At 31.8% G+C, this 14366-nt stretch overlaps 2 protein-coding genes across 2 annotated transcripts; one reads left to right on the top strand and one right to left on the bottom strand.

Moving 5' to 3' along the window:
• The first annotated feature begins 753 nt into the window (after positions 1–753).
• On the top strand, positions 754–1360 carry LOC7474719 (uncharacterized). Its single transcript, XM_002308968.4, has one exon. The coding sequence runs from the start codon at positions 916–918 to the stop codon at positions 1117–1119; it is 204 nt and encodes a 67-aa protein (XP_002309004.1). The 5' UTR covers positions 754–915; the 3' UTR covers positions 1120–1360.
• Positions 1361–10140: 8780 nt separating this feature from the next.
• LOC7485495 (60S ribosomal protein L7-3) lies at positions 10141–12843 on the bottom strand. The gene is made up of 7 exons (XM_024602599.2): positions 12684–12843; positions 11996–12181; positions 11780–11877; positions 11642–11699; positions 10900–10979; positions 10713–10815; positions 10141–10604 (listed from the first exon to the last, which is right to left on the bottom strand). Exons 2-7 carry the CDS (start codon positions 12173–12175, stop codon positions 10389–10391), a joined length of 735 nt encoding a protein of 244 aa, XP_024458367.1. The 5' UTR covers positions 12176–12181; positions 12684–12843; the 3' UTR covers positions 10141–10388.
• Between the last annotated feature and the right edge of the window lie 1523 nt (positions 12844–14366).

The following is a 14366-nucleotide window of genomic DNA, read 5'->3' as shown; positions in this document are numbered from 1 at the left end:
AGCTTGACAGCCGTGGGAAATTCTTCGAAAGATTTGTCAGCGCCTAATGTTGATGTTCTTCTGCGCATCAAAAAGAAGAGACTCAATAAAACTGCCAGGCACATGACGCAGTTATGCTTTGATATAATATTTATAGAAGCAGCCACTCTGTTCCTTGCGGCTGTATTCATCAGTATTATTTTGGAATAAATTCTGGATGAGGAAGCAGTGGAGGAGTTAAGGGCACAGAGGGAAATAACAAGACCGAATGAAACAAAAGCAGCCATGGACTTCGAAGTTTTGTTTCAGCCAAAAGCGAATGGATTAAACGGAGCGTTTCTTTTTTCTTTTCTTGATTGTTGGCTAGATTGAGTTTAATCGGGTCATTTTACTCATTAAAAACGTTGCTAAATCAAGTGGATTTTTTTTAATTAAAGTTTTAGCAAGTTGAATTAAGAACCTGATTTTAATTTTGTTTATAGTTTTGAATATGTCACCCTAAAAACTTTCTCATTTATTAGAAAAACACTACAATTATAAATTTTTTTAAATTTATTTTTAAAATTACTGCATCAAAAATTATTATAATATTAATTAAAACTCGGTGTTATAATAATAATTATTTTTTAAAATATTTTTTTATTTATTATTTTTTCTAAAATATTTTTGAAATAAAATTTGAAAATCTCAACTATCCGGCCGGACCGGACCGGTTTAACATCTATGCTCATTTATATCAGCCAACGAATCTCCTGTCCTCCTATAAATACCCCCTGGCACTTGACAAACTCTTCAGCTTTGTTCCTCCTTTCTTCTCGCTTTCAACTTCTAGACTCAAAACAAACTGAATCAATATCGGATCATCATCAACCAAGCAAGTGAACTTAATTAGCTTTAGGCAGGAAAGAAAGAGACAGTACAGCAGAGTCTGCAGAGATGTGTTTTGTGTTCTTATGTGACGAAGAAGAGAAGGAATTAGGCAGGCAACAAGCTTCAGGGTCATGTCCTCACTGTGGAGGTAAAGTACAAGCCGTGGATTTTGAAGGCCGGTGGCGGTTCTGTTTCTTGCCCATATGCTACAAGATGAAGAGAAAATATTTTTGTACTTTATGTTCCAGGCGGCTGGAATTATCTCCTTAATAAGGACAAGGAGGTTGCTTTCTGATTATAGTCCAAGAAAATTAAGCTACTTAATCGCTGATTCCTAGATGTCTTCTTTATCTTGCATGTCTTCTTCGCTCTTTTTTTTTTTTTTTGTTAATATTTTTTTTCATGTCTTTCGTTATTATGTTGTGAAGAGAGGGATGGTTCCTTCATATGATTAAATGTATATTATGGCACCTATATTAAGTGGTTATGGAGATTCTGTGTTCCTTGCGTTGATCTACAGTCCTTTGTTTTTCTCCATGAGAAAGAAAGAAAATCTGGAATGGGTTTCTTCTTCGTTGGGTAGAGGGGAAATGGGATGTTTGAAAATTCAGAAGGATATCCCATTATTCTTGCGGGACGTTGTATCTCTTTGATTTCTAAGATTAACTCCTACAAAGGGTCTGCGCTATGATTAGAGTAGGCTGCTGCTAGCATAAAGAATTGATATTGATAGAAAACCCAGCTTTAGATTAATACAGTTTCTGTCGAGGAAAAGAAAGGAAAGGGTTAATGAAGTTTTGGATTGGGATACGAGGGGCTAAATATGTAATTGCGTGCGCTCTAGCAAATATACATATAATATGTTATGTTTTTGCTTTTTCTTTCTCCTGGTTTGATATAGTACTGTATACGTGTTCCGCGTTGTGCTGCAGGTGAGTTCAAATTATTTAAACACAAAAAAAATACTTAGATGACACCGATATGAGACAAACCAAAACACGACATGAGATACGAGACCGAAACAAATTGCAGAAAGAAAAAAAAATAAAAAGAAATTGTAGTGTTCAAGACATGTCAAAGATTTCAAAAAAAATTCAAAAAATATAATGTCTTTAAAAAAAATTAAGTAAACTCACGCCAATTTCATGAGGGCACAATCCGTGTCATGAAAAATAAAATTTTAAAAGAAAAAACTATTAAAAAAATCAAAGTTCAACATAACAAAACATCACAAAAGAAAATATAAATTGACTCGGGTTAGCTTCAGCATTCCTCTTTTAAAATAATGAAACAATAAGAGATGCAAAGAAATGACAAAACTAATAATAAAATTAAAAAAAAAACATTAAAAAATTCAAAAAAAAATTGAGTACATCCAGATTAACTTGATTAGAATCTTGATTAGCCTGTTACTCGTCACAAGACATTGGGATAAAAAAAAATAAACTTTCAAAAAAAGCATCTAAAAAAAAGATCAAAGTTAAATAAATAAATAAAACTCAGGAAGAAAATGCAAGTTAACCTAGGTTAACTTGACTAATATGCACTCAAGATAACCCAGCAAAAAGAAAAGTGAAAAAATCACACAGCTCAATGGCCAATAATTTAATATTAAAAGATGAAAATGTAAAAAAAAAATTAAATTAAATTTGTTTAAAAAATTGAGAAAAAAAAATTCATATCAACTATGGCTAACTTGATTAACTTATTACCCGAAACATGAGATTAAGATCATACAACAAATATAAAAGTGGAACAAACAATGAAGCTAAGGGTTTAATAATAAAATGTCAAATTATATGAATTTAAAAAAATAATCAATTTTCAATAAAGGATTGCCCTTATATTGGAAGGCAACCATTAAAAAAATAATAAAGTAAGATATTCAACCATAAAACAATTAAAATTCCAAACAATATAGATCAAATATAGTATAAAAAATGAAAGAAAATAATCAGCGGCTAAATTGAAAAAGGAAACTAAAATTAAATAAAAAAACCAATTGAAATAATGATGACCAAAACTAGATATAAAATCAAATGAAATTAAATGTTTAGAGACAAAATTAAAAAAAAAAGATAAATCAAGAAAAAAGATAAGAATATAGCAATCAAAAGAATCAAGACAAAAAATATATCAAGAAAACAAAAGCCATAAAATTGGGGATGAAATTAAAAAAAATAATAACCAAGAAAAGTATAGAACACATAAATAGAGCAATCAAAAGTAGAGGAACCAAATCAGATTAAAAAATAAAATTAAAAAAAATATTCAATGATGAAATTAAAAAAAAATTCAAAAAATATCAAAAGTTAAATAAATAGTGATCAAAAGAAAAAGGATCAAAATCGATCAATTAACTTGATTTTCATTTATAGAGATATGCTTCTTCTTTTTTTTCATACAAAAATCCATCTCATAGTAATTTTAATAAAAACATATATTTTTAAAATTTATATTTTTAAAAGTACTATAACAAATGATAATTTTTTTAAAATATATAATTTTTTTTAACTATATTTGCAAAAGTTATCACAATATCAAATATAAACTTAAATTCTTAAACTACTTAACTCTCAGGCCATGTTAAATTACACAAATGTGAGAATGTATATAAATTGTGTTCATAACAACAACATGGGGATCTAACAACAATAGAAAGCTAAATAATTTAATTATAGATTTCTTAATTTTATTTCATGAGGAAAGTAGAGTTTTTCAGGAGACAAGGAAATACTTACATTAAATAAGCCAGTAATTATTGAAACACAACCATGTTTGTGTGTTTAGGTTGTTAAAATCAAAATCAAAATAAAAATAAAAATACATTGTTGTTGTGAAACCTGAAGCAATAATGAAGAATATTATATGAGAAAAACTCATAGATTTAACATAGTTCAACAATATATCTATATTCGTATTTCACTATATGTCAATTAAAATTACAAAATGTGTATTTATAGTAAACCTTAGTTCTCCTAGAAATATTAGTAATTTCTAATAATTTTCGCTTCGCTCAATACATTTCACTTCGCTCCATTCTGGTATTTATTTATCAGCCACAAACTACAATAAGTGTCTTTTTTGGACACATTAATAACTCTCCTCCTACTCCCCCTTTTACCCCCTTCAAAGTGACTATTTTGAGACAGAAAATTGAAGTTTAAGCACTCTCAACTTTCATAATGTAATTGTTACATACCATGAACTCAAATCTAAAATACTATTGTCTATGAATTAATTTTAAGAATGATAACAGGAATTTTATCTGAATTTTCACCAAGCAATAGTCCTTTGTTCATCGTTAAAAGTTATAACGAACTTGAAAGATCTTAGACCCAAAATTACTTTCTTCTGTCTTGATCATGTCATGTCCTGTATATAACTGGAAAATTCAGTTACATTTTACTTTCCTCGTTAATTGGGACATACGGGAGTAATATTTTAAGCATCAAGGCAATGCCAAATGATCTTGATTCAATTACTGTACATCTTTTTATATATATATATATATATAACTTAGGGTGTTTGAATCAGTTTACGCACACCATGACTAATTTCCGGATCCACTGAACACCCTGCAAGCCTAGTAGGCAGGTAAGACATCGCGGGGGTGACAGACGTGCACATAGAGGGTCGAATCTGGATGCAGATGCAAGGAATTCCCTACCATGACCGTTAGGCCACAACCTGAAGTGCATTACTGTACATCATTTATTATCATTAGGGTTTGCTGAACGGTTAATACTTTGAGCATCGCACAATGTTGATGGTCTATTAATCATTATATTTGAATAAAATAGTAAAAAGGAATTGGTAAATTCAAATTCAAATTCAAATTCAATGACTAGCAAAATATTGTAGTTTGCTTTACCAATAAAGAAGCAGACAAGGCTGCAGATTGGATAGCCAGAACATCCGAACTCTTTATTTGCCAGGTTGATCGGGTGTGTAGGATCGCTTAAAGCCTTCATCGCATTCTTATATCTGCTTTCCTTGTGTAGAAATCTTTATCGATCCCCACAGACAAATCAATCTCTAATGGCTAATAACATTATGCCGATGTTTTGAGTATCAGATTTTCTCGTTCATGTAGCAGCAGAATCCACCCAGCATACAAAAGGCAAAGGGTTGTCATATTGTGTGCCTCGTGGAAGATTTTGTTGGTGTTGTTGTAAAGTAAAAAAGGTGACCCTCCCTTTGCTTCTTTTACAAAAAGAAAGGAAATGGCATTTAATTATTTCCATATCGCCATGAGAATATTAAGAGAGAGAGAGAGAGAGAGAAGAAGAAGAAGAAAAGGAAGAAGAAAAATTGCTATAAAATGATAGCAAAAGTATTAACCAAGCAAATATTCAATTTATTGTTGGCCGGCCACCGGATACTGGTGATCACATGGTGACTGTTGCAGCGAAACCATATGCCATTAATTAACATTTTCCCTCGATTCATCTCCTTTTCTTGTTTAAGCCTAGGTTTCATGTGCTTTAGAATTTTTCCCTCTTTTACAAAGGTCTTTAGATCTTAGTAAATCAGAAACCCCACATCTAATTAAGGCCACTAATTTCAGCCTAAAAAATTTGTATGTGCTGATTATTATATATGTAAATGATATAGGAAACAAATTGATGCGATCCATAAATGCTATAAGGTGTAGAGGCATATGCAATTGAAGATATGGTAAAGAATACATTTCAAAGACAAGTTTAATAGCACTGCATGCCTACAACTTAATATCACCATCGAAAGCTTTAATTTATACTTCAATCAATATGAGCTAATCATCTCCGACATTTCTATTCTTGAATTTATGATCTTTATTGTTTGGTTTCTCAAAACACATACACGTAATGAAAATAATAAATTTAAAATTTTTTAAAAGTCTCAAATATCCTGTTAAATAGATCTAGAGACGTTGTTTGCGGTTTATGTAAAGATTACCTGAAGAATAAATGTTCTTTTCAACTTTAAATAGTTGTTTTGAAGTTGAGTTGTCACAAATCACAAGTCGTCTAAGTGTCTAGCCTCTAACAGTAATTCACATAAATCACCAATGAAAAATCTCTTAAATTTTTTTAGGAGAGAGATTATTATACCTTAAAGTGCTAGCTCTTTCTCTTTTGTTTTTTAGGCATATTCTTCTCATATTCTCATAGGAAATAAAAGGCATAACATTCTATTTATAAGGAAACCTAAAAACCTTATAAATATTAAAATATCAATTTTTTTCTTAAATAATACCACATATTATTTTGATAATTTTATAAATTTATTCAATTAAGTCTCTACTTGATTTTTTTAGGTCTAGAATTGTAACCCTTATATTAATTGTATTGTAGTCCTCAATTTTTAGAATTTATTACAACCAACTTTTTAATTTATAACATATCATTGATCTTGTGTATGTATGTGACTCATTATATGTCATGCATATTAGTTCCAAGTATCTCTCGTACCTTAGATTATGAGTAACTGTTTCTTTTTATAAATGAAAAAATATAATATACACCAGTTTCAACAGCTCTAATTAATGTCCAATACTAAAAGAACGTTGACTAGAATTATTTAAAAACAATGAGTTGATGCAATGTGAATATTATAATTACAATAACTTTATAATTTTCTATGCAAAGCATTTTTGTTTTATAAATTTTATCTTTACTCTAATTTCATTAGTTAAATATTAAATTTATTAATCAAATATAATTAATTATTAAAAAATATAAATATTTATTAATTATAAATATATTTTACATAAATAAAATCAATGCTTCTATCAATATCCCCCCTCCCCGAGTCTCTGATTCGTGAAAGTAACGTGAGGAATGTGGCTAGGTTTCCTATCCTCCAACAAATGTGAGGTTGGAACAGCCTTTCTCTTTTCACTGAGAAAGGAAGAGAGAGGGACATATTGGCTGGAGAGCATATCCCCGGCCCCCTCCCCGAGTCTCTGATTCATAAAACAGCCTTTCTCTTTTCACTGAGAAGAGGGAGGTTGAATCTCAACCACATGCATTGTTTCAGGTTTGGCGTCTTCCTTCTCAGTGAAAAGAGAAGGCTGCTCCAACCTCACATTTGTTGGAGGACAGGAAACCTAGCAATATTCCTTTGTTGCATGTGATCAGAGCATATTAATTTTATTGGAAAAGCCAACTAGTACTCTTCTCATAGCAGCGATTAGAGCTATCTAGATTTCCCATCAACCAAATATTATTGCTGTCCATGAAGAACCATAGGGCATTAAGAAGTTCAACGAAGATTGATCGTCTGCACCAACCATTTACAAATTTAGATTTATATCGACAAAACATATATAAAGTTTCTTTCCCTCAACCCTAGAAGGTACTGGTGGGATTCAGGGATAGATCAGAAGGGCTAGTTCCATCGTGTATCCTGAGGTCCATTTAGTCTCTCTCTGAACCAAATAAAAAAGAAAAATCACAAATTGCAATTTAATTTACAGGGAGAAAAAACACTGTGATCTTTGTGTTCCCTTTGAAAGGTTAATTTGTTTTTGCCACTCTAGAGACTATAACTCGTATGAAAAGTCAGAAGATGATATATAGAAAGACAAATAGTACTGGAGAGGAAATTGCAATGAAGATTGGACCACTCCACCAAATAAATGTCTGCATGTGTTCCCCTTTGCAAAAGGCAGAAGATGATCAATAAATTTTACACACGGGTTCTGTATCCTCTGCAAAAGTCCTACTTCTTGCCTCGTCAAGTCCCATGCATCGATTGCTTCCAATGTGATGAGGGGCCGGTTTGGCCTACTAGTTGGAGTTTATATGGAAATAGCAAGTAGTGCTCGTTCCATTTGGATATAAAATTGTTGCATTTTTGGACCCTTTTTCTCAGATTTGATAAAGAAAACCTGGAGAACTGTTTTTAAGTTCTTGCTGTATTCAAAGAAACCAAAAAACGAGTGAATAAAATGATGCCAGCATCTGACTTTTTTGAAAAACTTTGTTGCATCTGCTTTTATATAATAATTATACTAAATATCAAGTATCGTTTGTCGTTTCTGAGCTTCGGGCTCATTTGAAACAAATTGAGCTCTAATTCGTTGTGAGTTGTTTGATGTACATAAACCATAAGAAATATATTTGGTCTGGGCGCCATTGATATCCATATTTGATTCTTGTTTCTGGACAAAATTGTCTGTTGCTGGACAAAGTTGCTAGATTGCGTACAGTACTCAATATTTGAGAATCTAAAAAATGGAGGGAGGATAATGTAGAGTAACTAATTCTGTTTGGGATTTAATGCTGCCCAGGTGATCTGGTACCGGTCTACAGATTTCGACTAACAAGGAAAAAACATATTTTGTTGCTGAATCCACACTGATTTGTAATGCATTTTCCTATCATATGTCAAATATTATACTGTTCATAGTATTTCTCCTTCTAAACCGCATGTTGTTTCTTGAAAAAATTGAACACCTTGCATCACCGGTTCCCCCACGTCATTCTTGTGTTTTCTGTATATCCTGGAATAAAATGTTGGGTAAATGGGAGTTCGTAATTTGTTATTATTTTTTAAAATATTTTTTATTTAAAAATATATTAAAATAATATTTTTTAAAATTTTTTTGGAAGAGTTTAACATGATTCGGTAGGTGGATTCTTGACTCATTCTGGATGGAGTTTTGTAGTTGAGGCACTTTAACATGCCAGAGCTCTTAATACCTCGCCATTCTTTGCTGACCAAAGGGTAAATGCAAGGGTTCTGGAAGAGAAGAAAAAAGGTATTCAATACCAAGAAATGAGGAGAAGGGATATTTTACGAGGGATTCAGTAGCTGAATCCTTGAGATTGGTGTCAAAGATCGTCAAGAAAAGTACGTGGACCAACTTTTGAGCCATCTCAGAAACCATGGACGTATCAAGAAAATCAAGGAAATTAAATGACAATCATAAAATAAAAGCATAGCAGTAAAATCATACATACCAACAACTAACATTGATCTCTAATTAACTAAAGGTCATTATAACCATTGTTGATTCATATCAGGAATTACTGAATAATACATATAATTACTTCTTTTCTGATCATCTCCGTTGCCTTCAAGTTTCACTCAAGTGAAGAGTCAATCTTGTGAACTGATCTGGAGAAGGCAAGAACATCATCAGGATCTTGGACATCAACCTGCTTGTTTTCTTTAGGACCAACTGTATCACTGCTATTACTAATTATTGATTCACGTATCAAAATCTTTGCCATTGGATCATCAACACCCTTTGTAGATGAACCTTTCTTCTCTTCTGTCCCTTCCTTCTCTAATTGCTCTTTTCTCTCTTTCTTTGTCTCCATACTCTTACACTGCCTCTAGTTTTCCTACTGCTACTTTTTTCTCCTTTCTTTGGCCTCATTTTTAGTTAAAATACAGATGCAAGAAATGTGGGGTTGCAGTGCTTTTACGCGTGGCTGTTGTTAAACAGCGAGGAGTGGCTGCTCTTACATGCAAAGAAGCAGAACAATACACGTATGGCTTCTATATTTAGTGAATGCCAATGTAATAAAATGATCTTAACTAGCTGTAAATCACCCTTGATATGTGGTATTTTCTATGAGCTTTTACGAATCAAAGTTATATATATATATATATGCACACACCAATGATATCTCATGATTGAGAAATATTCATAAAAAATTGTCTCTTTACTTAAATTCAACTTTAACAATTAGAAAATTAGGGTCAATGAGCTCTAAACTTAATAGTATCACTTTCTTTTTAAAGGAATTTGTATCTCTAACAAAAGAAAACTATAAAAGCCAGCCTGAATTATACATCCATTTCAGGTTTTGGCAGCTTACAAGCTCAATTCCACTCTGCATAAATTTGAAAGTTATTTGCTTTTCAAATAACTTTTCATACCGAAATGTATGATAATAATGTTTTTTTTATTTTTTAAAAATTATTTTTAATATCAGCACATCAAAACAATTCAAAAAATACAAACCATATTAAATTTTAACAAATAAAAAAAAAAAACCTTTTCGGGAACGTTCCCAAACGCATTCTAAGTATCACACCAATATTGTGTACAGAGCCGGTCTAAGCATATGAACAACTTGACAATAACCCAAGATCCTTACTTAACAAAAAAAAAATCTTGGAGTTGGCATCACCCCATCTGTTGCCTGAATATATTCCCTTCAGTAGGCACGATTGCCTAAATTTCGTACAAAATGGTGGCAACATGCTGATTTCAAAAGCTATTCGTGCTATCACTGATACATGCAGCAAACTACGATCAGGTCAATGGTCTATATTGCACAAGTATGATGGATGAAAGGAATGACAAAGCATTGCCTCTGGGATTTGTATAAAACTGGTGCTTAATAAAGCAAAAATTCAGTAACAAGCTAACAAAACTTCTATTGAAAAACGAGTGGTAGATTAAACATAACTCATGGTCAAATGACCACCACCCTGTCAACAGGAGTAGTTCTATCATTAAACTTACCAATGTCTGATAACTTTTGATTGACAAAAATACGACCACATCAAAACTTGAACAATGTCATCAAAACCTAGTTCATCCTCCTGATCAACTCATTGATGTAATCTTCACGGTTTCCAGCATCACCTCCTTCAACATAATGGTTTCTCTTTTTCTTCAAACCTCCGAGTGGTGCCTTGAGCTGGAAAGGCCACAGGAAGTTGTTTGCCTCCTTGAAATGTGGTCCAACAGTTATGATTTCATGTATGAGATCTTCCATGCAGATTATTCCGTGCTTGCCCAATCCCTGCAGTAAAAAGGAAACATGCTCACTAATTACATAAACAGCTCACTAATTACATAAACAGTTTCTGGCAACGCCATTGATAACTCGAACAGTGTTCAAACTACAGACCTGTTCAACGATTGAATTATCAGTCAAGGGAATTCGCTGTTGGTTCAGTTTCCCATAGCCCCTCTTGTAAATCAATTCTTTAACACTCTTTAAATTGGGATACCTAGATCCATTTGCATCAGTCATGAAATTTAGCACATTAAGAGGAACAGGAAGTAAACAGTTTAGAATCATTATGAAAACATACCCAAAAGTCACATAAGGCTCAACCCTGTGAAGCATATTCACAGTTGCTTTGTTTACTTTCAGGAATACTCCGTTGAATATCTGCAAACAGAACACCAGGCAATGTGATTAATCAAACATGATTCCATGTCAATTTCTCACAAAAAAGAAACAGTTTCTCGTGAGATGATGGCACTAGTACCTAAGCCATTTTATCTCCAGGAAAAAAGAACATGCACAAATTAAATCATTGAAAAGTTGCTCATGGCAAACAACTGCAACCTGAAGGAATCCTTTAGAATTATAATTATGACCAGTACACACATTTTCACATTATTATAAAAGACCTCATTATCAACGTCCTTGAACTTCCTAAACTGAGATCTTAATTGTGGAGAAGTTAGAACACACCACCACCTATCAAAAAACACATCAAACTACAAATTGTATGAAACAAACAAATATTCCTAAACAAACTGAGCTAGCATAATTGCAAAAGCTAAAAGAAAGATGTGAATAGACACATATTTCATATTCTAGTTGATGTTTACATTAATTTATTTAGTAAATATTTTGAAGAAACCAAAAACACAGAGTGAAACAAATGCCTCAGCCGCTCAACATATCAGCCTCAGGTTTAAGGCACCATCTACTAAAATGCAACACTTAGCAGTTCACTTTAATGAAAATAAATACTGACAACAATTATAGACGAGCCATATTATGGAATCAAGGAATTTACTGGAATTGAAATGAAGCATCACCTGTCTCAAACGCAGAAGCTGCAGGATGGATCTTGTCTTTGGGTGCATGGCATTGATACTGAAAGTCATAAAATCCACATTAAACAAATGCACCGTTAAAATGAGAACTACAAGTTAAAGTTTCTACAACAGTCTTACCCACGGATCCTGACGATAAACAACAGCTTAGCTTCTGGATTGACATAGAACCCTCCCTTGAGTCTTGCTTCACGCTTCAGCCTAATAAGCTCCTTTTGCTGATCAAGACAACAAAAAAAACACAGTTTAAACAGTCAGGATTCATATTACTACCAAAACATCACAAATTCCATTAATAAATAAACACACGAATGATCATATGATGTGTTATACTACCTCCTCATCATATTGCTGGGCATACTGCTTAGCCCTACTGTAAATCAACTTGCGATTTTCAGCATTTTTCTTCTTTATAGCTAGCTTCTCTTCCTTCTTAGCCAAAGCCCATTCCTCATTCCTTTTCTGCTTTTTCAACACAGACTCTGGTACCGCTACCTTAACTTCTTCCCCGCCCATCTCTCTCTATAAACGAAATAATCATCGAAAATCAACCAAATATCAATATGCTACCGCTCTAAAAACAAAGCATTACCCCAAACTAGATGGAATCAATAGATCAATTTCTGCATTTCAAGCAGAAACTACAAATACCCGTTACATCTAAATCTAAAACTGAGCAGACCACCTAAAATTACAGCAAGAAAAGAAGACAATTTTCTAGCTTTTTAAGCTTCTAAACCCAACAGAACAGCTTCAAATTGATTAACTAAGACAAATGTTCAACACTAGTATCAACAGCCCATTATTTCAAAATCAAAGACAAAGAAACCCTAGTAAAATGACAGCAAAAAAGTAGATTCTTGAGGTTTGTTTTAGCCAAATGAGAAGAAAAGTTACTAGCTTTTTTAGTTTCAAAATCCAACAGAAGTGATCACAGAATTTCTTAAACAAAACGATTAACAAAAAAGGAGATATGATAGAAAGCTCTGAGGAGAGAGAATGAGGATAAATTTGAGAGATTTACTTGTTTGGCTTGCTGGTAGCGACTTGCGATCTGCAGAGAGAGGAGAGGTAACTTCGCGGCTCTGAAGCAAAATATATGTGTACGAAGGATTAGGGTTTCTTAGCAAGGTCGATTTTTGTATGGGCCTTGTTGGGTAAGTTGCAACCCTTGAGATCATGTGGCCCTAAGTTGGAGTAGCCCAACATTAATCTAAGTATACTTTCATTTTGTTCTTTTTCTAGCTTTTTCAACAAGATTATTATTTAAGAGTAAATAAAAAACCATTTGTTTAAAATCAATAATCTATTTAAAATTAAGGTAACATGAAAAATATGTATAATAATCCATATAAAATTATTTTATTAAACGTAAGGCATTTATATTTTTCTATTAGTGGGCTATTAAATTATTGAGTCAAGAAAATGTTTTTTTTCCCACGTTTGCATTTATTTGTAAAGTTTTAAGAAATTTTATGTTGTTGCTGTTTAAATACAGACAATATGATGCATAACAATTGTGAATTTAATAAGAAAAAATGATGTGGTATTTTCTTTAAGAAAAAAGAAAATGTTGTGGTATTTGTTGAAAAAATATGTTTTAAAATAAGGTTAATGGGCATATTTGAAGTCAAATTAAAAGTGAGATCCATTTATTTTCTAGGTAAAAACTTTGTTAGAAATTGTTCTTCAACATAAGCTCTTTAACATAAAATATTAATATAATTAAAATAAATTATTGGTAAATGAGAAATTGATATAAAAGAACTCTTAATTGATATATTTTGAAGAAACTCAAAATCTCTAAAAACTTTTACACCGTATAAGAAAGAAATAAACTTTTCTTGATTATACGGTGAAAATGTGAGAAGTTAAAAATTGATCCAAATAGGACATACATTTGAAGAGGGAGAGATCTGAAGCAAACTAGGCTTTGAACTTAAACTTCTAACTTCTCAAATCTTAAAAGTTTAGGTTTACCATAAAATAATTTTTTTGGCTACAAAAGATTATTTTTTACAATTAATTTTGAGCTTGGATATGGTCCATGAAAAATTATTTATTTTAAGTCATTGTCTTGCCCAATCCATGAATTAAGTCTCGTAAGTTTCTTCAATTTTTTCCATAATTGATTTTTCATAATTTGGTCACTTTTTCCAACTTTTTAAAACCAAAAATTTCAGGTTTAGTTCTTATTTTATGGTGGGTAATCAAAATTGAAAATTGAGGGGATTTATTCTGGTATTTATCATAATTAATTCTTATTAGTTTTAGTTTTAAAATTCACTATAAAAAAAGGATTGTAGAAAGAGTTTTCTAAATTATTTTTTTAGATTTTAGATCTCTTCCTCGCCTCAATTTTAGTATTTTTTTTCTCTTTGTTTTTATGCTCTCCTATGTGATTTATTTTACTCCTAATCTAGAGTTTAAGTCATGTGGTCTTCGATCACAAAAACTTAAGTCTACTTTCTTGGTTCACTAACCTTGTTTGAAAGTGTATATAAACAAAATAGTGTTATTAGAATTTTAGAAGGTTTATTGCAAATATCCTAGGTAGGTAAAATGAAGAACAACAAAGCATTAAAGACAAAGTATTAATTATTGAGATTTCATGCTTAAAAAAATCATTATCATGCTTAAAAAGTACTTTTGGCTTTAACAATCCATGCCATGAGAGTAGAATTATGATCCATGAAAAAATAAATTT

This window comes from Populus trichocarpa, chromosome 6, assembly GCF_000002775.5.
Source record: "Populus trichocarpa isolate Nisqually-1 chromosome 6, P.trichocarpa_v4.1, whole genome shotgun sequence".
Taxonomy (NCBI): Eukaryota; Viridiplantae; Streptophyta; class Magnoliopsida; order Malpighiales; family Salicaceae; genus Populus; species Populus trichocarpa.
Note: the sequence above shows the minus strand (reverse complement) of the source record. Positions and strands in the feature narration are given on the sequence as shown.

Coding starts and splice junctions, on each gene's coding strand:
- LOC7474719 (XM_002308968.4), top strand. CDS start 916: ATGTGTTTTGTGTTCTTATGTGACGAAGAAGAGAAGGAATTAGGCAGG.
- LOC7485495 (XM_024602599.2), bottom strand. CDS start 12,175: ATGGGCGGGGAAGAAGTTAAGGTAGCGGTACCAGAGTCTGTGTTGAAA. Junction 11,700..11,779: donor TTTATCGTCAGGATCCGTGG/GTAAGACTGTTG, acceptor TATGACTTTCAG/TATCAATGCCATGCACCCAA. Junction 10,816..10,899: donor GAGCCTTATGTGACTTTTGG/GTATGTTTTCAT, acceptor AAATGGATCTAG/GTATCCCAATTTAAAGAGTG.